Raw genomic sequence first — 15,684 nt, 5'->3', positions numbered from 1 at the left:
ACGGTTTAAAAACGGGTAACGTGCTGGCAAGCCTCGCGACATTTATTAAAATATTAAAACAGCAATAGTGATATATAAAAAAACATTTCATGCTACTTTTAAACTGTTTTAATGTTTTATTAAAATACTTTTTAAGCTTTAAATTAATTTTCCCCTGACATGACCTTTGACCCGCCGCGCGCTCCCGACGTTAAATCAGTGCCCGGGAAGCACGCGCTGGTCCAGTCCTGTGAGAGGAGGCGGCAGCAGCAGAGAGGAGGAGAGGAGAGGAGAGGAGGAGAGGAGAGCGGCCGGGACTCGGGAGGAGAAGGAGAGGACGGAGAAGAGGAGGAGGAGGAGGAGGAACAGCGTTTAACTTCACAGCGGGTTAACTCCACATGTCGGGCTGAACTCGTCCTCACGATGTGAAGTTTAAACGGAACTTTTATCGCGGAACGTCCGCAGGATTTAACCCACCGGCGGAGCGCCATGGACGGGACAGCCGGAGCGGCAGCTCCCCTGTGACGGTCCGACACGGAGCTACAGTGCGGAGTTCACACGGTGACATTAATTACCTTTCAAAATGGCGTCTTTTTTTATCTACTTTATCATAAATGAAGTTTAAACCGGACGTCAGCTAACGGCCACACACAGACAGGTCAAACTGAAGCTAGCTTAAAGCGCTGTCAGATGCCTCTGCTCACTGGGAGGGCTACTGGTTTCTACTGGTTTCCACTGTGTGCGGCTTGTTTACTGTAAAACAAGAGTTTATGGATTTCCTCCAGCGTCACTGTGAGTAAACAACAACAACAACAACAACAAACATGTATGCAGGACGGAAGAGAAGAAAACCGGCTCAGAAAGGGTGAGTGTCGTTATTCAAGGAGCCATTAAGTTGTTCTCATTCACTAATGACACCTGTTTTATTCTGTTAAAATAATTATAACAGTTATTAAAGATAGTCCATTGAGCAACATTCATATGGAGGGTCTTTATTTGTCAATATTAATATTGATTCTGTGGCTGATAGCACCAAGAATAATGAATTAAGTTAATAATAGTATTAGGGCTGCAACCATTAGTCGACTAATCGATGACTAATCGACTATTAAAATAATCGGTGACTATTTTAGTAGTCGACTCATCAGTATCTAATGTAATTTTCATCGAAAAATACTATAAAAATACCCCAAAATACTCTTATTGCAGCTTCTTACGTTCAAATATTGGCAGCTTTACACACTCTCCCGTGACGGTGAACTAAAACCCTTTGGCGTGAGTACGAAACAAGACATTAGATGACATTATTTTGGGGTTTGGGAGAGACAGACCGACATTTTTCAACATTTTAACACATTTTTCTTTAAAATGATGAGTTGACTAATTGAGGAAATAATTGACAGATTAGTCGACAATGAAAATAATCGTTAGTTGCAGCGCTAAATAGTATATACTCGTCCATACCCACTGAGTGCACAGTTGCCCACGCACAGTTTGTTTGATTAAATATGAACCAATGTATTCAGACAGAGTGTTTGTGAATCTGATAGTACGATGGCTTTATTGAAAGTACAGTAGTACCATTGCCAATAGTGGGATAGTTAGTGGGCTAAAACTGTACATTAGTAGTTGAGGCAGCACGTTGAAAGGCAGATAGTTAAAGTGTTTACACCAACATTGGTCCACAGGGGGAGCCACAGCGATCGGTCGCATTTTAGCCATTTTGAAGCATTTTTCTGTTGTTATAGCGCCACCCAGTTGCCAATTAGAGTTAAATTTCTCCAGTCACCTTGAGGCGTCCTGTTCTACATATCTACCAAGTTTAGTAAAAATCCATATGGCGGTTAGGCCTAGATAAGAAATGAGCTCTCTAGCGCCCCCATTTTGTTTGATGGGGTCAATAATGGAGGGGTCCCCTCAGATTATGTGTGGTCATATACCTACAAAGTTGCGTGGTGATGGGTGAAACCCTTGAGATGTTATACACCTTTATGTGATGAGCCACGCCCTCCGCAATATTCATTGCCTTATAGAAGCTCAGTTTTAGTAAGTTTTCCAACTTTTGCCAAGAGGGAACTTTAGATATTGGACCCTAGATTATGTTCACCCAGTTTCATGCAGATCGCTCAAACTTCCTAGGAAGAGATCCATTTGAAGTGTTTTTCAAAACATTCAAAATGGCGGAAAATCTATATAAGCGGAAGTTATGGGTTCTTGAGGCAAATGTGTTCCTCATGAGGAGAGGCATCTCTGTGCAAAGTTTCATGTCTCTACCAAATACGGGGCATGAGATATGCCCATTCAAAGTTTGACATTTCAATCGGTTGCTATAGCGCCCCCCTGGTAAATAATTTGACTGATTTAGAGGAATATAATCGCATATTAAATGTTTTGAAGCTGCATATTGTCACATTATATATCTCAAATTTATTACCTTTTTATTCCAAGTTTATTTACTGACTTGTCTTCAAGCAGCTCAGCAGAACATCAGGAATAAAGATGACCACACAGTCTAGTATGCCACAGAAAGTTTCATTTGTACGTGCCATCCTTAATCCACCACCAACACACACTTGTGACCTTGTAAGCGTTAAATATAGGCGTCCTCCCTTCATGTCCAGAGTCAAACCGACCCCAGCCGAAGGCACCAAGTCCAACCCGTCCAAACGCCACCGTGACCGCTTGAACTCGGAGCTGGACCGGCTCGCCAGCCTGCTGCCCTTCCCCGAAGACGTCATCTCCAGCCTGGACAAGCTGTCCATCCTGAGGCTGAGCGTCAGCTTCCTCCGCACCAAGAGCTTCTTCTCCGGTAAGAGCACGACATCACAATGAAACACACGAGGAAGCAGCATGTGACGTGGTTTAAAAGTGCACAGCATCGTCCTCCCAATCAGATCTGCCCTCTCCATCGACTGGATTGAAGTAAATAAAGTAAATTTCAATGCATTCATTTGATTTTCAATGAAGATGCTCTGGTAACAGTTGCTTCATATTGTTTATGTGGACTTCAAAACTGTTTTGAAATGCGCATTTGTCTGAAAATGTATTAATAAAATGTCAGAAAAATATTAATTAAATGTTGGAAAAAATACTAATAAAATGTCCAAGATATATTGAAGAAAATAAATAGAAAAAAAACAATAACAATAGAAAACAATAGAAAATAAAAAGACATAAAAATATGACTAAAATATCCAGAAATATATTAATAAAATGTCTGACAAATATGTTAATAAAATGTCCAACAAATATTATTATAATATCAGAAAAAAATATTAATATAATGTAAGATAAATGTTAACAAAATGCCGGAAAAAAACATTAATTAAATGTCCAAAAATATATCAATAAAATGTCTGAAAGTATATTAATAAAATGTCCGATAAATATTATTATGATATCAGAAAATATATTAATAAAATGTCTGACAAATGTTAAGAAAATATCAGAAAAAAAAACATTAATTAAATGTCCAAAAATATATCAATAAAATGTCTGACAAATATTAATATAATGTCGGGAAAAACAATTAATAAAATGTCTGAAAGTATATTAATAAAATGTCCGACAAATATAAATAAAATATCAGAAAAAAAATATTAATAAAATGTTGGAAAAAATACTAATAAAATGTCCGAGATAAATTAAGAAAATGTCCGGCAAATATTAATAAAATGACAAACAATAAAAAAAATTAAAAATAAATGTCCAAAAATATATCAATAAAATGTCAGACAAATATTAATATAATGTCGGGAATTTTTTTTTTTTGGTTTAAAAGTGGTGACGATGACGACTCGTGAAATTAGCACAGACAGAAGGAAAGTGAAGCTGGTAAATGTCAGTGTGTCGTCTTCCTCGCCGCCGCCGACTGGAACACTGGCTTTTCACACCTCGCACAGGACCCGCGGACACAGAGGCACAAAAACACGCAGGAACAGACAGTGGAAGGTTTCACGTTAAAAGACGGAAGGTGAGGGAGAGTCTGAGTTCACACAGTGACGCCAAAAGTCTCTGTTTCTGAATATATGTTTTCATAAAGATTTAGAGGTCGTGACCTTTGCGTCTGGGCTTCAGACTCCCGTCTAAGAAGCGGTGAAGTGGCTTTGTCGAGGAGTAAGCAGGATTATAGGCATAGCAGATGGATTTTGGGGATGTAGGGGTGTGTGTGTGTGTGTGTGTGTGTGTGTGTGTGTGTGTGTGTGTGTGAGAAACGTGAGCAGATCGAATGTGTGTGTAAACCGTATAAAGATATCTTTAACCTGCGTCTCTCTGCTGAAAAACACATTAGCCGCCCCCGTTCCACGCTGCCCCTGCAGAACCAGGTCAGCAGACCCATCTCCGTTTGAGTGCGTGAACCCTGGACGACCCCCCCCTCATCGCCGCGTCTTAATACATCCTCAGCGTATTGTAGGTCAGCTCCTCTCGCCCGTGGCCACGAGTCGACCCTTGTCCCAAAGTCTCAGTCACACAGTAATGTAGGTCTGAAGAGACTGCGGAGAGGAGGCGGGAGGAGGAGATGAAAGCCTCGGAGAATAAAAACACGGCGGGATAATCCACTCACGGCCGCTTTACAGACCTTTTGAAGAAAGGAGCGGGGGAGGCACAGGTGCCCACTTTTCAACTTTTGACTCCTGCAACCTCAGAGAAGCCCCCGTCTTAATTTCTCTCAACTTTCAGCTCTCCAAAACTGCTTCCCCCTTGTGTTTGTGTCTGTCCGCCTCATGTAGCAGCAAATGCAGGAGAACAAAATGCCAAATGTATTTCTGCTGAGGTCAGGGCTCGACGCTGCGTTCAGGACGTCTGGTGAAAACTGATGAACCCTACGGTTCAGCTGTCATCACATTTACTCCTCTGCTGCACCACGTAAACTCTGAAATCTAAACTTTACTCATAAAGCAAATCATCCATCCAGGCCTGTGTGTGTGTGTGTGTGTGTGTGTGTGTGTGTGTGTGTGTGTGTGTGTGTGTGTGTTAGGCCACATCTGTTTCCATGTGAGGCCATCTGCCAAGTGCTCAGAGCAGATTAGTGGTTACTTACTTAATGCAGCAGCATTGTCTATTATTTCCTGCCTCTGCTGTTTCCTCGCTGCTTGTATCCGTGGAGACCATCAGCATGTCTCTACCTCTAAATCTGTGACAGTGAGCGCTGTCAGTGTTGAGACCTCCTCTGATTGTGAAGTCCCTCCGATCAGCTGACCTGGGCCTCCTGACTGTCCCACGCTCCAGCTTCAAGTTCAGGGTTGATCCAGCCTTTGCTGTGTCTGACCCTGAACTGTGGCACAGCATCGCCCTCCCAGTCACCTCACTGTTGTAGCAGCAAAGCACTGAATTGAAGTAAATAAATCTAATAGTCAAGATCAGGAAGTAAATTTCAATGCATTCATTAGATTTTCAATGAAGACGCTCTGATAACAGTTGCTTCATATTGTTTATGTGGTCTTCAAAACTGTTTTGAAATGCGCATTTGTCTGAAAATGTATTAATAAAATGTCAGAAAAATATTAATTAAATGTTGGAAAAAATACTAATAAAATGTCCGAGATTTATTTAAAAAAAAAGTCCAACAAATATTAATTAAACAACAGAAAAATATGACTAAAATGTCCAAAAATATATTAAGAAATTGTCAGACAAATATTAATAAATTATCGGAAAAAACATTTATAAAATGACAGCAAAAATATTAATAAAATGTCAGAAAATATATTACTAAAATGTCTGACAAATATTACTAAAATATCAGAAAAAATATTTATAAAATATCAGAAAAAGTATTAATAAAATGTCCAACAAATATAATAATAAAATGTCCTACAAATATTAATAAAATATCAGAAAAACTATCAATAAAATGTCTGAAAATATTCATTAAATGTCAGGTTAAATATTGAAAACATATGCAAAAATATGTTTATTAAATGTCTGACAAATATTAATAAAATGTCGGGGAAAAAATGAATAAAATGTCCAAAAATATATTAATAAAATGTTTGACAAATATTACTAAAATATCAGAAAAAATATTTATAAAATGTCAGAAAATATATTAATACAATGTCCAAAAATATTATAATAAAATGTTGGACAAATATGAATAAAATATCAGAAAAACTATCAATAAAATGTCCGAAAATATATTAATAAAATGTCCAACAAATATTCATTCAATGTCAGGTTAAATATTAAAAACATATCCGAAATTATGTTTATTAAATGTCTGACAAATATTACTAAAATATCAGAAAAAACATTTATAAAATGACAGAAAAAAATATTAATAAAATGTCCAAAAATATATTAATAAAATGTTTGACAATTATTACTAAAATATCAGAAAAAAATATTAATAAAATGTCCAAAAATATGTTAATAAAATGTCCAACAAATATACATTAAATGTCAGGTTAAATATTAAAAGCATATCCGAAAATATGTTTATTAAATGTCTGACAAATATTAATAAAATGTTAGAAAAAAACATTTATAAAATGACAGAAAAATATTAATAAAATGCCCAAAGATGTATTAATAAAATGTCCAACAAATATTCATTAAATGTCAGGTTAAATATTAAAACATATCCGAAAATATGTTTGTTAAATGTCTGACAAATGCTAATAAAATGTTAGAAAAAAAAATGTATAAAATGACAGAAAATATATTAATAAAATATCCAAAAATATATTAATAAAATGTTTGACAAATATTAATGAAATATCAGAAAAAATATTAATAAAATGTACAAAAATATATCAATAAAATGTCAGACAACTATTAATGAAATATCAGAAAAAATATTAATAAAATGTCCAACACATATTCATTAAATGTCAGATTAAATATTAAAAACATATCCGAAAAAATGTTTAATAATGTCTGACAAATATGAATGAAATATCTGAAAAAATATTCATAAAATGTCCGATTGCAATTAAAAATGTGATTAATTGCGATCAAAAAAATAATAATTTGACAGCCCTCGTCACAATAAATTCCCAGATAGATAGATCAACACTGTGTGTGACGATAACTGAAACAGTAAAACATGTCTCCATGAATATTTCATACGCACCTCTTTAAGCCCAACACCCACAAACACACTGTAGTTTGCACATCTCTGTTGTTGCTGTTGTCATTCGGGGGACGCTCCCCTCCCGTCAGCTCTGCCGCTGCACTCGCTTGAACCTTTGAAAAATTTATTTCGGTCACAGCCGTGAGATGCTGGATTAGACGGGTCATTGTTTGTGTCACCGTCCCACCGGGCGGCCCGTCCAGACTGTGTGTGTGTGTGGCTGCTGCAAGTGGATGAGGAGGAGTTCAGATTTTGGCAACAGTTCAGAACAGAGGTAAAAGATGAGGAAGATGATTTGAGCTGCCTTTATGTTTCCCTATGTGCCCTGGCACAGTGAGTCAGAGGGGTGAAGAGCGTCTGTTGTGATGTTTTTAATGGCTGTTGGTGTCCTGGTTGCCCTCCGTTGTGCCAACAGAGGTCCCCTCCTCCTCCTCCTCCAGGTCGCCTCGGGGTGTTTTTCTTGCCGCCGGCTCCCGTTCATGACGTCAGGGCGCCGAACACCCCCCTCCACCTCCACCAGGTCTTAATTATTGATAGCCGACATGCTTTTCCTGCTCCTTCTCTCTCTCTCTTGGCCCTGCGAGCTTCCACTACACTGAGCTCTGTCACCAACAGACTAAAGGTTCGGCTCTTTGAATCTCACGTACGACTCGATGAGGCTTCATTGATCCCCGTCAGGAGAAGCAGTCTAAGTGCGGGAACCTTCGCCCTCTGCATTGTCTGAGACTTCCTCTTCCATTAACGTCTCGGCTGCTGCTTCAGAAAGGCTCTTTGTTTCCTTCAGACTTGGCCCACTCAAACACATTTTATCCCCGGGGTCAAAGGCACCGTGCCGGCCTCTGGGTCTTTGTCTCGGGGGTCAGAGGTCACGGAGAAGCCCCCCCTGTGGGACGTTCTGTCTGCCTGACTGTACAGGAGAAGTTTGAGAAGCACAGTGTTCTGCTACGTGCTAAATTTAAACTGTCCTCAACAGGGACGCAAATATTTTTCCATCATGGCTGAGACTCGTGAAACAGAGCCAGCCTCCGTGTGATAAATATGTAACAGTCCAGCTCCACAACACGACGACAGATTCCTTTGTAGAGTTGATTTGTGTTGGATTAAAGTCTGTCACTAACTTCTTCCATCTGCGTCTCTTTCTCTGCAGTGGCGCTGAAGAAGAACCAGCTGTCCAACGGCGTGAAGAAGAGCAGCGATCACAGCGGCGGTCGCGTACCTGAGGGGGAGCTGCTGCTGCAGGTCGGTGAGGCCGCTGTCATGTGTCATGTGATCTGTGGCGTCTTTAATCACGGCTGGTGCTGCGGCTAATGTGGTGTGGAGTTAATGAGTGCGGCTCAGCCAAACAGATGTATTTACACTCTGTAAACATCTGGATACAGTTTGAGCTGCGGTCGCATCACCATCCCTCAGTGCGTCTCTGACATGTTTGTATCTGGATTCATATGTGACGAGTAGCTATCATGTAACCGCTGACGACCCCCTGGCTCTGAGGCTCTGAGGCTTCTTTTCACGTGCATCATGCGGAGAGTTCGTACACAACAACAACATTAACAGTAATTGGCTGTTTTAGGTCAGAAGGAACCTTCAGATGGACGAGAGCAGGAATGGCTGAGTTGCGTCTGAGTTCACCACAGTTGTTTTTCACTTTCATCTCACACTAGTATTGTTTTCACAAGTCAAAGTAATGACAGGGTTGTTTATCTGTCCGGCCCACGAATTTTGGGAGTCGAATATAAATCAAATAGCAGAAAAATGAACACTAATTGAATGCTGAAGTTACTTATCTGTTACGTCATATCAACAAACGATGTACTTAGCAGCTGTGCGTTCGTGGTAACTAAACAAAAGACGGGCGACGACTTGCTGTCTGCCTTCGTTTGTACTTCTTAAACAGAAAACACCCATTTATGTTGTGATATTTACTGAATAAGACACACAGTGTCGCCAACAGCAGCGATAACCAGACATTTTCAGCTCCTTGGCAGCTTCCTCCACCCAGTTTCCCTTCACTGGCTCCTGTACAGCAGGGTCTGTCTTCATTCACCGTTAGTAGGCTCTACCCTCAGTAGCTAGCTAACCCTACACTTTTCAGGGTCTGATTTTGGTTTCGGAACAGGGAAGAAACGTATACAGGGCTGTATGTTAACTTTTTTAGCCCACAGCACTGGTGCTGTAGAGGGTGATAATTTGTAGCACAGGCCAGAAAGTTTGTACCACATGTCACGATAACACATTTTGCTGGGCGATTAATGGCATCAGAAATTATTGCGATAAGCGATAATATTGCGTAATATTGTGCTTTTAAGAACATTTTTATTATTGTTGTAATTTTGCTGTTTTTAGACCATTTTTTAAACTTATATAATGATAATAAAGACATATTGATGCAAGTGCACCCTTTTAAAGAGAAATAAACAAGATATTTAACAAGAATATTTAGGAATGCAAATAAAGAAAATTTAAATATCCGAAATAACGCGTAAAAATACCAAAATAAATAAATAGACCTTATAAATACAACTGTCAGTCTCTCACTCTCAGGTGTGCAGTTAAGTTGGTCGTATTCGCTCTTTTTGTTGAGATGGTTTTCGAACAAACCCGGCAAACCGGCTCGTCGAAATTACTGGGCTCCCCTCTGTCATTTGGTTTAAATCCAAAACACTCCCACACGGGGGCCGTGGAGTTTGGTTTAGGAACAAGTTCCCTGTCTTTGTCTAAAGGTGTGGACACACCAAACCGACATCAAAGAACTAGCGGCGACGAAAGCCAACTGAAAAGCACACTGAAAAGACTACATCCGACGGCCAAGTAGCACGTACGTTCTGCGCCTGCGTGAGAGGAAATAACGCAAAAAGGAAACCGGAAGTCCGAGGAATGCATGAGATCAACAAAGTAGCGGAGTGAGAGAGTGGTACATCCTGTCAGCCAAGGGGTTTCCTCCTTCCTCCTCCTCCAGTTGGATCCAAACGGCGAGCCGGGGCTAGTTGGGAAGCTAGCGGAAGCTAACTGGCTGTGCTTCCCTCCGGTCATGCTGCGGCTAGCACTCCACTAGCCTCACAGCTAGCTCCGGTTTGTTATTCAGGTTACGCTCAACTTGTCGCCTCGTCTCCCCCTCACGAAGAGGTGTGTGTAGCCCATAGCCCCGCCTCCCCCACAGAGACAAAGACATTTGATGACAAGAGCTTTCCCTCCGTTCATTACGCTAATGACTCAACTCACCTGGCTGCCAGACGATGCACGGCAGTGAATGTGCGTCGTGTAGTGAAAAAAAAAAAACGAGAAAAAAACAGACCACACACACAAGCGGCTCGCAAGCAGTCTGTCGCACGCGTGCTACTAGGCAAATAAATTCATCGCACAAACATTTTTCATCGCAAGCAAGTCCAGTTGCCTACGCTTTTAGCACTTACGATTACCATGACCTGGATGACTGAGAATCTTCACCGATATTAATACATGACGTGCTATGATTGGGCCGTCTGTGTTTGAGGGGCGGGACATAGCAAAGGGTCAGTTGTTATGAACTGCGATGACACCTCTAGTAACTAAATGTGTTAGCAACAATAATAACAGGATAAAATTAAGCCTTGAAAAATGGAACAGAACAGATGTTTCCCTCAGGAGCTGGTGGAGACCAAACTAGAGCAAAATGGAGAGGATGTCGGACTCTGAATGAGTGATAATGTTGCTCTGAAACTGCTGGCTGTTGGAATTAGCAACTATTTGCTGATAAGTTCAAAATATAAACCTAAAGAATGATGATATGTAAATCTTTGAGGTCTCATGGCATGGTCCAGAAACGGCCATAAACAAACTAAAGGGAAGTTAAAGCAGTACAAACTAAGTAAGCGCTGGTTTCTCTGCCCTCAATCAGTGCATTGATGAAGGTATTGATCCCAGAGGAGTAAATGGGTCAGTGCAGCAGTGAAGAATCAAGGAGCAGCAGCTTCCTGCCTTCAGCCGCTCTGTTCCATTACAGACACTGACCCATGAATTATACAGAGCCGGTGAACACATCTATTATTGAAGCGAGGGGGTTTGGATGAAGCATGTGTGTGTTGCTGGAGGTGGAAATCAACTGAAAGCATTTAAAGTATTCGTAGACTTAAACAGTGTATCACCAAATCTTCAACACACCCCTCATGCCTTCATATCGTCCTCGTATAGACCAGAGAGTCGTGTGTGAACTGGGTCAAGATGTGTTGTTTGGAACGGTGTATTCGATGGTAAACACCGAGACAGGAACAGAGCAAGTGTTCCTGTGTTTGCTCTCATCTGACAGAGACAAACAGATGAATCTACAGTAAATATTTATACACAGTGTTTGTGTGCCACTCCCCTCTGCACACTGTATATGACTTCATGTGTGTGTACTGTACTGTGTGCATGTTGGGTGTGGTCACATACTGGACTGCAGGTCGCAGCTTTTTGCATTTTTTAAATGTCCAATTAAAAACAAATCTGATTGTTGATAAATAATGAATTCTGGAAACATTTTCAGGTTTTTAATTCATAAAATCATGAGTGTTTGGTCACATTTCAAAGACTGATAGTGCAAAGAAAGTTTTTTGTATATTTATTTTCTTTACTGATTAATCTCTCGACAACTGTCTGGTTAATTTAATTGTTCTTTAGTCTAAAAAATGTCTGAAAATAGTGAAAACTGTCCCTCATAAGTCCAAAGTGACGTCTTCAAATGTCTTGTTTTTAATGACCAACACTATGGAAGCGTATTGCATTCACTTAACAAATAAAAAAAAAAGCCCTGTTTTTCTGATTAATTTTTTTCTGTTTTTTTTTTTTGTGGTAATTTTTTCTGTTTGTTTTTTTTTTTTGGTATTTTTTTCTGTTTTTTGTTTGTTTGTTTGTATGTTTGTTTTTGTGGTAATTTTTTTCATTTTTTCAGGGTATTTTTTCTGTTTTTTGTTTTTGTGGTAATTTTTTTCTGTTTTTCAGGGTATTTTTTTCTGTTTTTTTTGTGGTCATTTTTTTCTGTTTTTCAGGGTAATTCATTTTTCTGTTTTTTGCTGTAATTTTTTTTTTGTGGTAATTTTTTTCTGTTTTTTTTTTGGTTTGTTTTTTTGGGTAATTTTTTTCTGTTTTTTGCTGTAATTTTTTTTTGTGGTAATTTTTTTCTGTTTTTTTTTGTTTGTTTGTTTGTTTGTTTGTTTTTTTGGGGGGGTAATTTTTTCTGTTTTTGTGGAAATTTTTTTCCTGAACGAGGAGACGAGATACTTCAAAATCTCGCGAGAAGCTCCCACCTGGCACCTGCAAGTGACCCCTGCATCCATGGTGACTCCTGCTCATGGATGTATTTTGCATCCGCCCTGCTGCTCCTAGACAATTTCAACTACGGGATCAATAAGGGTAAGGCACGTAATTAGTTACACACAGGGTATGATAATCTAGCTATGTTTTCCACTGTGTCCTTCTGGTGTAGGCCTATCGCTCAGTGTAACAGGTTAGGCTGACAAACGTGTGTGGGCATGATTTCAGTTGTCAGCTAACGTTAAGCTAACAGTTTTTTTCCATCATGCTGGACATTGTTACTCATCACAAATTTGTCAGCTAACGTTGTCACAACCTGTTATTAACCTAACCTGTTACACTGAGCGATAGGCCTACACTAGAAGGACACAGTGGAAAACATAGCTAGATTATCATACCCTGTGTGTAACTAATTACATGCCTTACCCTTATTGATCCCCTAGTTGAAATTGTCTAGGAGCAGGAGCACGAATGCAAAATACATCCATGAGCAGGAGTCACCATGGATGCAGGGGTCACTTGCAGGTGCCAGGTGGGAGCTTCTCGCGAGATTTTGAAGTATCTTGTCTCCTTGTTCAGGAAAAAAATTACCACGAAAAACAGAAAAAAATACTCAGAAAAATAGGGCTTTTTTATTTGTCAAGTGAATGCAATACGCTTCCGTTTCCGTACAACACTCCAAAAGAGAATCTGAAACTAATTTGATAAATGAATTATCAAAGTTTTAAATACATTTTAACAAAAAAACGAATTGTTTTAGGTGTTTGCAAGTCCTTTAAAAAATCTTAAAATGTCACAATTTCATTTTATAAATATTAGGCCTTAAAAGTCATTAAATAGATGTTTTTAAAAATGGTTAGTTTTAAGAAATAATTTTGCACACACAACCTTTGTTTTACAAAATATTTGCGGCCACGGTAGAATGCCAGTCGGACTCCAAATGCCCGCCAGTTCAGCAGTCTACCTAAAAGGTAGTAGAGCATGCAGGCTAACATTACCTTTCTCTAAACACCTACTGGAGGTCGCATCACCTCTGATTCCTGTTCAGTTTAAGGATGAAGGAGCTCACTCAAACATACCAGTGATGCTCTGGACGTGCTAATGTTTTCCTTCGACTCCTCATCGACATCAATCGCACTCTGGAGAGTGTCCCATCATCTGCTGGCTCAAACAAGCAGGAGAAACCTCAGCTTACTGTAGGATGCGTCAAAATGAGGGAGTGTCGTCAGCTGTTCTTCTTTCTTTCTTTAGAGTTAGCTGCTAACTGCTACAAGCTACTTTTTAAATCCCCCAGTTGGCTGCACACATTGTACGTCCGTCTGGGCTGATGGTATAAACGTTAATATCACACCAGGGGATAAATAATATAAGGTTTTATTGAAAGAAATCAGAGTTTTGTCTCTTTGTAGTCATGTGTTGCCTCTGCGGAGTGAAACCCTCCGACCTAATGTCAATAATTCAGCAGCTAAGAGAAGCGTCTTGTTTCCAGCCTGACGCTGATGAATTTTTGACATCATGTAATGGACTTTGAAAGAGGTTTCAAAAGGAAAAGTTTTGACCCCAACAATAGAACGAGGAGCATGTTAGTGTCTGTTCGGATCACTGCCGTATTCCGATGGAGGTCATCATCATCCTCATCAGCGAGGTGTAGGCGGATGCTGGCAGGATGCCGCTGTGACTCTTTGCAGTGTCGGGACGCAGTGTCATCACCTCCTCACCGAGCCCCAAGGCTCGAGGAGGAGCAATGATGGAGGTGTTAGTCATCCAGCGCTGACCTCCTTCTCCTCCCTCCTCTTCCTCTCGACTCCAGCCTCTCCTCCTCGTCTTCCTCTCTTTCTGCCCCAGGGAGAAGTCTCATCCCTGTTGTTGTTTTTTTTTTAGTTGTCTGTTATTCTTTCTGCGGTCTCGTCTCTTCTCACTGCTAATTTCTCTTGAACAAGTCTCGTTTAATATTTCGTTGTTGGCTAATGTTTGTTTTTCAGCAGGTGAAACTCCCTTTAGTGAATATAATTCAGTTGCTAACATGCTAACACTTTAGCATCTTATATCCTAATCATTAGTGACTGGTGTCCTAAAAAGCTTCTCCGCTCAAATGTTTCAACAACTACGGCTCAGATTTAAATCATATTTACTCTGGATGTTCCTGCTCACCGGAGGATGACATTTTAAGATCTCCAGACTGTTTCTATCACGTTACCATCAGGTCAAACCCCTCAACAATTTGTTCTCTCTCCGCAGGCCCTGAACGGCTTCGTCCTGGTGGTGACAGCTGAGGGAATCATCTTCTTCTGCTCTCACACCATCCAGGATTACCTCGGCTTCCATCAGGTAAAACCCTCCTGTTCATTTTCAGGTATCTTCTTCTCCTCAGCTCTTTGGATCACGCTGTGTGTCCACCTTTAGCTCAGCTTGTTTCATCGAGGTTGGAACGATAACATCCCCTGAAAACAGCACAGAGACCAAGAGAGGAAACAGGAAATGACCCTAATTGACAGACTTCCTTAACACTTAACAATAAATAGGCAGGTCCTTTTTAGGCTGTAGAGGCTTTTTACTGTTGAGAGGACAATGAGGCTCATGACAGGCCGACCCTGAGAGCAGCAAGTGAACGCATCGCCCCGAGTGCCCCGAGGATTGAAACAAATGCACATATGGAGCGAGAGCTTTAATCCAATTGGCTTCACAACGAAGCGCCGCTGCCTGCGTTCTAATCTCATTTTGTAGAATGTGATTATCAAATTACCCAAAGTCTGTCTGTCTGTCTGACACACACTTACACACACACACAATCTAACCGCAGACACACTGAGCACAGACGCACACCTTTCCCCCTTTCAAGCGCACGCACAGGTGTAAACATCACCTCTCACCCCTCATTTCCCCGTCCACCTGAGGCGCGTCACCATGCATTTACCGAACAGACCCAAATCTGTGTTGAAGCCGCTGTCTCTGCTCACGTCGAGTGTTTGGAAACAAAACACACTGGGTGTCAGCGGCTGTTGTAACACCCATAGAACAAGACACAGGTGAGGAAGAGGAAGGGAAAGGACAGCCAGACAAAGGAAAGACACAGATGATGCTGCTCCTACTGGGATGCTTTGTAGCTTATCCACTGTTAGCTTAACACAACCTTTGTTTTAACAGGCAGCCTGCATAAACCCCAACTACAATGAGAATATTAACTCCCCTTCTCATTCCTATGCTCAGAGGTATTTCACGCAACACTTCTGCCTGACAGAATTCCTCTCTGGTGACCTGTGTTTGACCCCTCCCACTCTGTGAGGGTGGTTCCACTCTGGTCGTCAGCCAGGTCACGCTGGGTCTGGACGGCAGATATCGGGGTCACGGCAGGTCTTTGGCTT

At 40.6% G+C, this 15,684-nt stretch overlaps 1 protein-coding gene across 1 annotated transcript in view; it reads left to right on the top strand.

The window, feature by feature from the left end:
* The first annotated feature begins 248 nt into the window (after nt 1–248).
* Nucleotides 249–15,684, top strand: part of LOC117250146 (aryl hydrocarbon receptor) — a 29,240-nt gene continuing 13,804 nt past the window's right edge. Inside the window, exons 1-4 of the mRNA XM_033616180.2 lie at nt 249–844; nt 2,601–2,788; nt 8,202–8,293; nt 14,561–14,650. Coding sequence (XP_033472071.1) covers nt 804–844; nt 2,601–2,788; nt 8,202–8,293; nt 14,561–14,650 — 411 coding nt within the window. The 5' untranslated portion in view covers nt 249–803. The remainder of the gene's footprint in view (nt 845–2,600; nt 2,789–8,201; nt 8,294–14,560; nt 14,651–15,684) is intronic.

This window comes from Epinephelus lanceolatus, chromosome 24 (genome assembly GCF_041903045.1).
Source record: "Epinephelus lanceolatus isolate andai-2023 chromosome 24, ASM4190304v1, whole genome shotgun sequence".
NCBI classification, from domain to species: Eukaryota; Metazoa; Chordata; class Actinopteri; order Perciformes; family Serranidae; genus Epinephelus; species Epinephelus lanceolatus.
This window is presented reverse-complemented; position numbering and strand designations above follow the sequence as displayed.